This window comes from Heterodontus francisci, chromosome 33, assembly GCF_036365525.1.
Source record: "Heterodontus francisci isolate sHetFra1 chromosome 33, sHetFra1.hap1, whole genome shotgun sequence".
Taxonomy (NCBI): Eukaryota; Metazoa; Chordata; class Chondrichthyes; order Heterodontiformes; family Heterodontidae; genus Heterodontus; species Heterodontus francisci.
Window position 1 is genome coordinate 26,196,109 of NC_090403.1, and position 13,404 is coordinate 26,209,512.

The 13,404-nt window shown below is 40.4% G+C and overlaps 1 protein-coding gene across 1 annotated transcript; it reads left to right on the forward strand.

Annotated features, from left to right (window-relative positions):
• Positions 1 to 3,851: 3,851 nt before the first annotated feature.
• Positions 3,852 to 5,322, forward strand: LOC137347898 (interferon alpha-7-like). Its single transcript, XM_068012943.1, has 4 exons — positions 3,852 to 3,983; positions 4,324 to 4,413; positions 4,876 to 5,115; positions 5,224 to 5,322. Exons 1-4 carry the CDS (start codon positions 3,852 to 3,854, stop codon positions 5,320 to 5,322), a joined length of 561 nt encoding a protein of 186 aa, XP_067869044.1.
• Positions 5,323 to 13,404: the final 8,082 nt, after the last annotated feature.

The following is a 13,404-nucleotide window of genomic DNA, read 5'->3' on the forward strand; positions in this document are numbered from 1 at the left end:
ATCAGCCCCATTAATTTTTCCAATAGAATATTCTTACTAATACTAATTTCCTCCAATTCCTCATTCCCTCTAATCCCTTGTGTCTCTAATTCTGGAAGAGCTCTTGTATCTTCCTCCTTGAAGACAGACACAAAGTAATCATTTAGCTTCTCTGTTATTTCTTTATTCCCCATTATAAATTCTCCTGACTCTGTCTTAGCCAAACGTTTCCTTTTTATGTACCTGTAGAAGCTTTTACAGTCCCTTTTTATATTTTTTGCTAGCTTACATTCATATTCTATTCTCCCTTTCTTTATAAGTTCTTTTGTCCTCCTTTTCTGTATTCTAAAATACTCCCAATCCTCAGGTTTACTACTGTTTCTGGCAACTTAATAAATAGGCCTTTTCTTTTAATTTTATACAATCCTTAACAAACTTTGTTATCCATGGTTGACTGCCATTACTTTTGGGGGTTCTGTGCCTTACCATCTCTGAATCTCCCATCCTCAAAATCCAGGATGTTACCATTGCCCGGAAGCTTGACTGTATCAGCCATAGAAATACTGTGGCTATGAGAGTAGGCCAGAGGCTGGGCATTCTCTGGAGACTAACTCACCTTTTAACTCCCTGAAGCTTATCCACCATCTACAGGGCACAAGTTAGACGTGTGATAGAATATTCTCCACTGGCCAGGATGAGTGCGGCTCCAGCAATGCTCAAGAAGCTTGGCATCATCTAAGAGAATGCACACCGCTTGAACGGTACCCCATCCATCACATTAAGCATTCACCCCCTCTACTATCAGTACACAGTGGCAGCAGTGTGTACCATCTACAAGATGCACTGCAACAACTCACCCAGGCTCCTTCCATGGCATTTTCCAAACTCACAACTCTACCACCTTGAAGAGCAACGGCAGCAGACAGATGGAAACAGCACCACCTGCAAGCTACCCTCCAAGTCACACACCATCTGAATTGGAACTGTATTAGCATTCCTTCATTGTTGCTAGGTCAAAATCTTGGAACTTCCTCACTAAGCACTGTGTGCATAGATTGCAGCAGTTCAGAAAGTCAGCTCACCACCACCTTCTCAAGGACAATTAGGAATGGTGAATAAATACTGCCCTTGTCAGCTATACTCACACCCCAGGAATGAATAAAAATATTATTCCATTCCAAGCAGAACAGTGACATTCCTGGCAGATTTCCAAGCAGAGACATATATGGGTCTGTGCCTCTTTAATTCAATTTCTATGAGGCAGGCTTGGAGGTCTGAATCAGAATGCAATCCATGTTCTTTTGTGCCCATAAACCACGTCCTGCTGCATTTTTGCGGTTTGCTCCAGAGGATCCTACTGTTGACCTTCTTGAAATGTTATCTGAGAATTGCGTTATCTGAGAACCAAGCACTGTTTCTTCCTCAGCTGATTGTCCTCCCAGTCTGCTGCAGATGTGCACAGGCTGAACTGTCCTCTTAAATACTGCAATCCCGTATGTATCCATGCACCGGAGTCATACCACTCACTCCTCAAACAGATATTCAAATAAGCTGATGCAGGAGACCCTCAGTATCACCAGCCGGTGCATATCTATGTCTATTGGTGTAATAGTGATGCAGTTCATTGCATGCCTATTATTCGCCTTTCACCCCTAACTGTCTCTATCCTGGCAGCCATAAGTCCCACTCACCCATCACGTCCATCCTTGTTAACCTTAATGGATTCCTGGTTCCTAATGTATCATATTTAAAATTCTTGCCTCAAATTTGTAGTTTTGTGCACTGCCTTTCCTGTCACCTCATTACTGGTGATAGAAACTTCAGCCGTAGGCTCTTCCTCTTCACCTCAAGCCTCAAATTACTGTGGATCTCCACCTTTCTCCTTCATTCATCAAGCTTTTGGTCATCCTCCTATTCTATACCCCTACGATCGGGCATTCATCCTTCGACATGTTTTATTCATTTGTAAGCTGTCATTGATATCTTAAATAAATCACAAAATGCAAGTTGGTGTGCTGTAACTGCCAGCTGACAACACTAAACTATTAGAAACTGGTTTATCTTGATGACACTGATTTGTTTTTGTGGGCAAAAAATACATGTTTGGGGAAAGTTTACATTGCCCAAATTCTTCACTTACTTGTATTTAATGGACAGAAATGGAACGGAATACTTGAGCACAACCATTCTTGGACAGGTTTGGCATTTTCTTGTGGACTTGAGACACTGCACACACATGGCACATTTTGAGCAAGTTATTTTTGAAGCTTAAAAAGATGGTTTCTTAACAGTGAATAATATGTATTTGACAATATTCGGAGCCCTCTTAATTTGCCAAGCTGGCAGATTGATTGACTGCTCAGTTCACTTACTGTTCTTGATGTGTGGAAATTGTCTCCTGTTCTTTTTGATAAAGTAATCAGTTGGTTAATATGACTTGAAGTCAGATAGCTGGAATTGCAAGATCACGTCTCTCCAGACAAGTTAGATTCTATTATATCCTCTTTTTGAATGGTTTACAACTCTCTTCGAAATATTTCTCAATATCTCAACACTTCCAAGTTTGGAAGTGACCTTTCTCAGCATTTCGTTGTGAGGAAAGAAAGAAAGAAAAGAATCATGAAAGACAACATCTATGGAACAAATTCTACAGGAGAACGGCTGGAGAGAGGAAAGGATCATTAATAAGGAGACCGAAGAGATATAGGTCACCGCTTGTGTGTCAATGTGATGCAAAAACTCTCAGATTCAGAAACACAGTAACATTGGCCTATTAGGTAACGACATTGTAATATTATATACATTTACTTAAATTACATTTAGAACATAAGAAATATTACCAGGAGCAGTCCATTTAGTCCTTCGAGCCTGCTTTACAATTCAATACGATCGTGGTTGAACTACCTCTGATCTTCCCCTGTAATTCACATATCCTTTAGTTCCCTTAGTATCCAGAAATCTATGGATTTCTGTTTCGAATGGATTCAATGATTGAGCATCCACAGGCCTCTGGAGTAGAGAATTCCAAAGATCCACAATGTTTTGAGTGAAGAAATTCCTCCTCATCTCAGTATTAAAAGCCTTATTCTGAGACTGTGACCTTAATTCTAGATTTCTCTGACAAGGGAAATATCCTCCCAGCATCTACGTTGCCAAGTCCCTTAAGAATTTTATATGTTTCAATGAGGTCAGCTCTCATTCTTCTAAATTCCAGGGAGTACAGGCTCAGTGCACTCATTCTCTCCTCAGAGGACCATCCCCTCATCCCAATAATGAGTCTTGTGAACTGTTGTTGCACACCCTCCAAAGCGAGTGTAAGGCTTCCTTAAGTAATGAGACCAAAACTAACATTTAAAACATCCACCCAAATACATAGCACCTTAAACTGACAGCTGTTCCCGATGTAGAATGGTTCCGCATTTTAGGATCTTAAAATATATATTATAACATTTTATTCATTGGATTTGTAAGTCCCAGGACCTGAGGAACAACCGATGTGAAATCTAGAGAAACATCTGCCCGGTATTTAATACCGAAGAATATTTATTGTATCTTAATTTACGAGAGACAATTCTCTTTTTTAATTAAGCAGAAAGTGAAAGATTTCAAATTGAACTAATCACTTAGGAAAGAAGTTCAAAAGATTCCCTGAAAATGCACTGTGGTTAGAAGCAAAATCGATCCGTTTTTGTAACGTCAAAGGAATATCCTGGTCTCCACTTTAAAATGGGTTAATCTCACCAAGAAGGAACATTCCTTTCAATCCAACAGTGAGGGACTTCAGCTCGTGTTGATATTGTTTTTGGAGCTGAACCCCGATCCAATTCATTACTGCGAATTCAGATCTCGGCTTTTCCCTGTGTTGGTTGAACATGATTTTTCCCAGTGTCTGGAGACTATGGATTTTGTTCGTCTTGTTGCCCGGGACCCTGAGCCAAGACTGTCAGAGACTCAAGTTACAACAAGATTTGATCAAGAATGCTGAAAATATCCTGAGTAAAATGGTGAGTTTATATAGAGATTAGAGAAACCAATCTTAACCATTAGTTTCTTGGGATAATCTCCTGTCGTTGAACTGCTGAGACTGAATCCGTGCTATTACAAAAGGGCATGAACCAATGTGCAAGTCACATCGAAGCATTCAGATAACGAAGCAAATTTTGTATAAAAACGACTGATTCAGTTAGATGGTCAATTAAATTTGTGAGAGGTAAAATCTTTAAACAAATGGCGGGATGGCAATGATAAACTGTAGTGGTTTTCAGAAAACATTTCTGAGAGTAACTACCGATGGTGAAGTATGTGTTTGGAGCCGGTTCTGACAGTCACTCTCTCCTGTTGTAGGGACGGTCTTTTCCATTCCGGTGTGCACCAGAAAGGCAATCGCTGAGAACCAAGCCCCTGAACCTGCATCAGCTCGTCAAGGGGTTAGAGGTGAGTGCGTACTTTGCACAACTGTCTGCTCATTCTGCTAATGTTGCCAGGAGCCATAACTATGCGGGAAATATATCCACCTCACCAACATAGAAATAAAATAAATAATGTATAGCAATTTATTCAATTTATAAAGAATGAACATTTCCTGTGGGGACGGACGAACACTGCGGAATGGTTTAACGTCCTTCCAGCAACTTGCATCAAGATGTTATTCTGCTAAAATAAACGGTTTAACTAGCCCACAGTGGAATGTGGTGGGATCAAGTTCGTGTTAACCAATGTTGCTAACAGCAGTAAGCAGCTGTGGTTTTAAATTCGGAATCTTTGCATATTTGCATCTATGGATATGAAAATATGAAATGTCTAAGTTGTTGTAATTGGCTGTGAGTTTTGCTCCATTCGCGCCGGTTAAAGGGGAACATGTTCCCTCTAATGTCATTATGTATGTATTTTGCACAGGCCCAGGACAAGATCCAAATTGTCCATCAAATTCTGCGTCACATCATCAAGATCTACAGCATGAACATGGCCTCAGTCACATGGCCCCGGGACATGGTGGAAAACTTTCGTCTTCACCTGGATCGGGAGCTCGGAGAGTTGGAAGAATGTGTCAGGAAACCGGGATCAGAGTCCAGGCTGAAGAGAAACGCTGCCATTCACCAATACTTCAGGAAACTGAGAAAGTTTCTCAAACAAAAGGTGGGACAATTGCTATTTGACTGTGTGATTTCTGACGTGTAGTTTATTTCACCCCATTTAAATCCGTTCATTTTCTCATGAATTTTCCTGAATATTTCTCCTTTTCAGAGATTCGGTGACTGTGCCTGGGAAATAATCCGCGATGAGACCAGGGCCCGATTACAACAGATCCTTTCAATAACGGGACAAATTGGCAGAAAAAATTAAAGATTTTCCATAGATATATTTAATCGAGACTGGGAATAATCATATTTATTTAAAAATTGTTGAATATTATGCAAGTTTATGTTGTTCAATCTACCATGCAAACTGTGACAGAATAACATTTCTAATAAATTTCTAATATTTAATTTATGATTTTAATATTTATATCTCGATGTACTGTGTAAACATATTTCAAATTGTAAGATATTTAGTGTATTCCAGAGGCGCTGAAAGATATATATTTAAGCCAGTTCTATATTCGAACAGACTTTGTATTGATTGGCATCGGATGTGTCCCAAATTGCAGCTCCTTAATAAATATTTTGTACTTTGATATTTATGAAGTGGTCTTCTTTCCTAGATTGTTGCTCATGTCCTTTGTATATGTTTCTGCTGACCTTGTATACGATATTGAAATCATCACCACCACTCATCTCTAACTAATATCTGATTGAGAATTGTCAGCCTTTTGACTTTATCTCTGTAGTTCAAGTGCACTGATTCGGGTCATTTTGAGTGCTCTTCCCAGTGAAGACTGTTCCGTGCATTCAAATAAATGGAACCATTTACCCGCAACTGGAGAACTGGCACATTTCCAGGAAATTAAATGGCATGATGGAGGTAACATTGCTCCTGTGAGTCCCTGTTGAGCTGCGCTATTCCCATTCTGATCCGAAATTTATTGAATTGTTGTTGGAATATATTGAGACCATTTACCAGTACTACATCTGTTTAAAAATAAAGTAGAAATTTTCTCTTCATTTTAATTTTTTTAATCCTTCATAGATCCCTTTTTACCAGTTTTCCTGCTTGAATGTGCAATCTGCGGCGTTTGTTTTCAGGAATCAGTCATAAACAACGTGTGAAGGAAAACAAACGTATATTGGTGACTCCGGAAATGAAGAGTTCCTTGCCATTCTATACAGACTTCAAAACTGGGAATTACATTGATAAATTTATTCTTTTTATGAATGGTATATTTTGGCTAAATTTTAGCATCGAGAAAAATGATCGAATTATTCACAACATCGAATTCGACTGAATAGAAACAAAAACAAAAATGTTGCAGAGAAATGGTTGTAAATCAGAACAAGTAAAAATCAACAACTGCATCTAAAGATAGAACAATACAATTAAAATCAGATTAAGCAGCAGTTACTGGCTCTTGTGTTTAGGCTCCCATTCATTACAGGCACTCTAACAAAATAGGCAATGACTGGGGCGGAGGCTGCCCAAAGCAGTCATCAGTGATCTTCTCCCACAATGTTTTTATCCAGTACCATTCACATCATACCACGCATTGACACTAATGTCAATGGGAAGAGATTAGAGCACTAATGGTGAATTTGTGGACAGTCATTCAAGTGTCGAGGGTGGAACAGACTTTGAAGCTATTTAGCTTGAGACTATTTCTTCCAGTGCATCTCACCCATCGAGCCTTGACTCCAGGATCAGGTCATGGTTACATTTAATGTTCCTGTCAAACAAAACACATTCGACAGCTATAATGTGAATGCACCTTTAAGGTGCAGTATTGCTGCCACTTTTCCAGCGAGGCCAAGCCAGGTTTTAGTGTGCGTTGAGGTAAAAGTGGCAGTATAATTCAGATTACAGAGTGCATTCATATTATGTGGGTTGGAATCCCCTCTGGAGATTTCTCACAGGTCTTTGATTTGGCACCCATTCAACTCCAGCCTCAGGATACAGAGTTGGGAACATAGGAACATAGGAGCAGGAGTCGGCCAAACAGCCCATCGAGTCTGCCCCGCCATTCAATCTGATCATGGCTGATCATCCACTTCAATGCCTTTTTCCCACACTATCCTCACATCCCCTTGTTTTGTCATTTGTATTTAGAAATCTGCCAATCTACACTTTAAACATACTCAATGGCTGAGCTTCCACAGCCCTCTGGGGTAGAGAATTCCAAAGATTCACAACCCTCTGAGTAAAGAAATTTCTCCTCATCTCTATCCTAAGTGGCTTCCCCCTTATTTTGAAATTGTGCCCCTAGTTCCTGACTCCCCAACCAGGGGAAACATTTTACCCGCATCTACTCTGTCTATCCCTTTAAGTCTTTTGTAGGTTTCAATGAGATCACCTCTCATTCTTTGAAACTCTAGAGAATACAGGCCTAGTTTCCCCAATCTCTCTTCATAGGACAGTCCTGCCATCCTGGGAACAGGTCTGTGAACCTTTGTTGCACTCCCTTCATGGCAATAATATCCTTTCTATAGTAAGGGGACCAAAATTGCACACAGTATTCCAAGTGCGGTCTAACCAAGGTTCTCTACAATTGAAGCAAGACTTCACTAGTCCTGTATTCAAATCCTCTTGCGATAAAGGTCAACATACCATTGGCCTTCCTAATTGCTTGCTGTACCTGCATGTTAGCTTTCAGTGACTTATTGACAAAGACACCTTTGTACATCTACACTTTCTAATTTCTTACAATTTAACAAATACTCTGCACATCTATTCCTCCTACCAAAGTGGAAAACCTCACATTTTCCCACATTATATTCCATTTGCCACATTCCTGCCCACTGACTAAGTCTGTCCAAATCCCCTTGAAGCTGCTTTGCATCTTCCTCACAACACACATTCCCACCTAGTTTTGTGTCATCCGCAAACTTGGAAATACCACATTTGGTCCCCACATCCAAATAACTGATACATATTGTGAACAGCTGGTGCCCAAGCACTGATCCCTGCAGTATCCCACAAGTCACAGCCTGCCAATGCGAGAAAGGCCTGTTTATTCCTACTCTCTGCTTTCTGCCTTTTAACTAATCTTCAATCCATGCCAGTATATTACTTCTTATCCCATGTGCTTTAATTTTGCTAACCAACCTCCTGTGGGGGACTTTATCAAAAGCCTTCTGAAAATCCAAGTATACTATGTCCACCAACTCCCCTTTATCAATTCTGTTAGCATCATGCTCAAAAAACTCCAAATGATTCACCAAACATGATTTCCCATTCATAAATCCATGTTGATTATGCCCAACATTATTACCCAAGTGTCCATTTATCACATCCTTTCGAACAGATTCTCGCATTTTCTCAATGACTGATGTAAGGCTAACAGGTCTGTAATTCCCTGTTTTCTCTCTCCCTCCCTTCTTAAATAGTGGGGTGACATTTGTGACTTTCCAATCTGCAGGAACCACTCCAGAATCTATTGAATTTTGGAAGATGATCACCAATGCATCAATTCCTCATTCCCCCTAATCCCTTGCGTCTCTAATTCTGGAAGAACTCTTGTATCTTCCTCCTTGAAGACAGATACAAAGTAATCATTTAGCTCCTCTGTCATTTCTTTATTTCCCATTATAAATTCTCCTGACTGACTGTAATCGACCCACATTTGTCTTAGCCAAACGTTTCCTTTTTATGTACCTGTAGAAGCTTTTACAGTCCCTATTTATATTTTTTGCTAGCTTACATTCATATTCTATTCTCCCTTTCTTTATCAGTTCCTTTGTCCTCATTTTCTGTATTCTAAAATCCTCCCAATCCTCAGGTTTACTACTGTTTCTGGCAACTTAATAGGCCTTTTCTTTTAATTTTATACAATCCTTAACTTACTTTGTTATCCATGGGTGACTGCCATTACCTTTGGGGGTTTTGTACTTTGAAGAAATGTATAGTTGCTGTAAACTATGCAGTATTTCTTTAAAGACTATCCATTGCCTTTGTAGTGCCATACCTTTCAATGTATTTTTCCAATCCACCTCAGCATATTTGCCCCTCATACCTTCACAATTTCCTTTGTTCAAATTTAAGACCTGGCTTCAGATTGAACCACCTCACTTTCAAACATAATGTAAAATTCTATCATGTTATGGTCACTCATCCCCAAAGGTTCTTTTACAACAAGATTATTAATTAGCCCTTTCTCATTACATAAAACTAGATCCAAAATAGCCTTCTGATGAAAGACCACTGACCTGCAATGTTAACTTTGCTTCCTTCTCCACAGGTGCTGCCAGACCTGCTGTATTTCCAGCATTTCTTGTTTTTATTTTAGATTCCAGCATCTGCACTATTTTGCTTTTATCTATAATAGCCTGTTATCTTGCCGGTTCCTCAACATATTGCTCCAGAAAACCATCCCTAACACACTCCAGAAACTTGCCCTCCACAGCATTAGTGCTCATTAGGTTTATCCAGTCTATATGCAGATTGAAGTCACCCATGATTACTGTATTACCCATGCCACATACTTCTCTAATCTTCTGATTAATACCATGCCCCACACTACCACTAGTTTTTGGGGCCTATGAACAACTCCTACCAATTTTTGCTGCCCCTTACAATTTCTTAGCTCCACCCAAACAGATTCCACATTTTGTTCTTCCACTCTGAGATCCTCCCTTACTAATGAACTGATCCCATTCCTTATTATCAGCACAACACCACCTCTTTTTCCTTTTTGCCTGTCCTTCCTAAATGTAAAATATCCTTGAATATTCAGTTCCCTGTCTTAGTCACCCTGTAGCCATGCTTCCGTTATGGCAATTAGATCATACACATTTACCTCTATTTGGGCCTTTAAATCCTCTACCTTGTTGTGAATGCTGCATGCATTCAGGTAGAGTGCCCTTAACCTTGTCTTCTTGACATTATTCTGCATTCTAAGCCTAGTTGATGCTCCCTTTTGTTTTGCCTGCCTTCTCATGTCACTTGCTACTTTTCTACCTCCTGTTACCAGCTTTACAGCCTTCCAATTTGAGCTACCCCTCAGGTTCCCATCCCCCTGACAAGGTAGTTTAAACCCTCCCCAACATAACTCACAAATCTCCCTGTGAGGATATTATTTCCTGGCCTGTTAAGTTGTAGCCCATCCATCTTGTACAGGTCCCACCTGCACCAGAACCAGTCCCAATGCCTCAGAAATCTGATGACCTCTCTCCTACACCAATTCTCCAACCACATGTTCAATCAATCAATCCTTCTATTCCTATGCTCACTAGCACGTGGCACTGGGAATAATCCTGAGATTACTGTTTTGGCGGGCCTGCTTTTTAATTTCCTTCCTAACTCCCTAAAGTCTTCTTTCAGGACCTCATCCCACTCCCTACCTGTATCATTGGTACTAAGGTGGACCACAACCTCTGGTTATTCACCCTCCTCCAGAAGGATGTCCTGCAGACGCTCCCTGACATCCTTGACCCTGGCACCAGGGAGGAAACACACCATCCTGGAGTCACATTTACGGCTACAGAAATGCCTGTCTGATCCCCTGACTATCGTTCTGATCCCATGACAGGTGGGGAATAGTGTGGGTGACCTCCACTTTTCACCTCGCAATTGACCAAAGATAGTTTTTTAAAAAATAGTGTTTTTGTCCCTGAGTGTTTTAAGGGTCAAATAAACAATCAAACAATAGTTTTCTTTTAGAAGAAAGTTATCTATTTATTAAAACAATACCCGAAAATATTCACAACCACACCCACTCACACATTCACACACATGCACGCACACACAAGAAAAGATAAACAATACAGGGTTGCATGCAATTAGAGTCCAATTGTTGTAAAGAGAATTCACTTTGAAACCTTCTTGGTTTTCTGGGAGGAATTTTTAACAACGTTGCAGGCCCGAATGTTCCTTGTCATGGAATTGATGAAGTGTCATAGATTCCTTTGGTTAAAACTAAGTCCAAAATTGATGGTGGAAATCCTGGTTCAAATTCCCAGATGTGGAGTTTTCAAGATCACCTTGCAATCTCTCTGCCACAGTAGTTTAAAGACAGTGCTGGCAGAGTTTGTTGCTTAGCTGGATCAATCTCACAGCCTCTCTGCTGGAATGGCTTTCTGTCTCACCCCCTCTCAGAGAAGTTATTTATTTTAATGTGAAAACTTATCAGGTTATGGTTTCAGTCAGGTGACTCAGATGCTGTCTTCTGGGGTGTTGATACGGTGTCCCAGGATGTGGGGACCATTGTTACATAATGGTGTCTGAATGTGGTCCATTTTGATAAATAGGTGTTATTTCACACTTATTCCCTTGGCCTTGGCTTCGGAGTCAGTCTGTCTGCAATGTCCATTTTCTTGGAGCTTCGTTCAACAGTTTACTTTTATTTCATAATTCCTGCAGTTCATTTCATATTTTGTTAATGTTCTTTCCATGAATGTGACGAGGGATAGTTTTTCAATGAGACCATTTCCTGTAGGAGCTACTGTTGTGCCTAATATACACTTACTCTTAAAGAATCCACAGAACCCGACTGGTAAGGCATGAGGTGATCAGTCTCGGACTTGCGGCTGCTCTTCTGTTCTCTGAGCCCTTGGCTCAGGGGTATCTTCTCGAGCGTTCTTCCCCAGGGTTCTCCCACCTTCCCTAGTTTCAGTCAGGGGTTAAATTTTGTTTCCAAGACCCTCCCCTCTTACTTACTCATAAGAGCCTGGTATAATGACATAATGATAATTCCTTATTTGGCTCAGTGAGAACCTGTTCAACATTTTACAGTTTCCCATTGTCTACTATGAGTCCAATCATATCTGGTGTCCATAGCGACACCTTTATCTGGTACATGCAAGGACAGTCTCTGGGATCGTCAATATGTCTCTCCTATACTGTCTACAATTCCTTGGCCATCTGTGTGCTGTGACCCCTTTCTATCCAGCCCTCCCTATGCTTTAACACACGGTTCATTGTTGCGTGACTAGCCCCTTTGTTTCAACTAAGTTCTTATGTGTTTTTACTGGGTCTACCCTACTACTACACAAATATCTGAAATAATAAGATAATATTATGAGTAACTTTTGGCTACCAGAACAAAAATAAAAGGATTTAGGCCAATTTACAGTAACAAATATTCAGAGAAGCTGAGGTGGGATATTCGTTAGGGATAGGATAGAGTCCAAATTGGATAGAATGGATTCAGACAGAAGTGCAACTATAGAGAAATTCAACAATAGCATTCATTTCAAACATAGAGCAATTTAATGGCAAATATTCAGAGTCTAAGGGATCTTGGTTAGCTTGTGGCGACTCCACAACTTCTAACTCTGATGAGAAATGTCAACTGTCTGGGACCCTCTACTCTACACTGACTGACAATCCAATGCAATACAGATTGAGTACTGCACTGTTGGAAGGGCTATCTTTTAGATGAGATGTTAAGCCAAGGCCACATCTACCCAGGTGGACATAAAAGATTCCGTGGCACTATTCAGATGAAGAGCAGAGCAGTTCTCTCAGGTGCCCTGGCCAATATTTATCCCTCAACCAACATCACATAAACTAATTATCTGGTCATCATTATCCAAACCTCACTGTGTGAAAATTGGCGGATGCATTTCCTACATTACAACAGTGGCTACATTTCAAAAGTACTTCATTGGTTGTAAAGCACTTTGGGACATCCTGATATTATGAAAGGCGCTACAGAAATGCAAGTTCTTTCTTTCTGTGTCAACTGGCAGGCTCTGGGATCTTCAGTCTGCAGTATACAATACAGTACAGCACAACAGTTAGCAGAGAAAATTGGACTGGTGTTCCATCACATCATAATGGATAAAATTAGCCCAATGACAATGCATTTCAAGTATACAAGGAGCAAGACTTTGTTGAAGGACCAGGACCTAGCTGAAAACATTGTACAGTGCTCCTTTCCAAACTTATAGGTAGTATGCAACAAAGGAGGGAGGTTGGAATGAAAGCACACATGTTCTTATTATCTCTGACAGTAGATGCAAAAAAGGTACAAATCAGTATGGCAGAATCCTAAAATGAGCCCAATGCATCAAGACAAGAAAATGACAACAATTGAAGACAAACCAAAGAACTGGGAAACTCCAGCAGGTGACACAAGAAGCCATTGCATCAAAAATAAAATAGAACCTACCAGATTCTGAAGGCTCATCAATGCTCTGAAAAGAAGAGGGAAATGCTGTCAGGAGGAGGAGGATGGGAGAAGATTTCTGAACAAAAGCTAAATCCGCCCTGGATGTTGAAGGAGTATTCTCCTTCCTTAATGAGGAACAGTGTGCCAGATGTCTGCACTTCACTAAGGAGGTCCTCACTGCTACCTGCCACCTGCTGCAGCTGCAACTGCAACTGCAACCTCAAAGC

Bases quoted from the DNA above. Each gene is read 5' to 3' on its own strand.
- LOC137347898 (XM_068012943.1), top strand. From the start codon at position 3,852: ATGATTTTTCCCAGTGTCTGGAGACTATGGATTTTGTTCGTCTTGTTG. The intron at 3,984-4,323 runs GTGAGTTTATAT...CTCCTGTTGTAG, and splicing joins AAAATATCCTGAGTAAAATG to GGACGGTCTTTTCCATTCCG. The intron at 5,116-5,223 runs GTGGGACAATTG...TCTCCTTTTCAG, and splicing joins GAAAGTTTCTCAAACAAAAG to AGATTCGGTGACTGTGCCTG.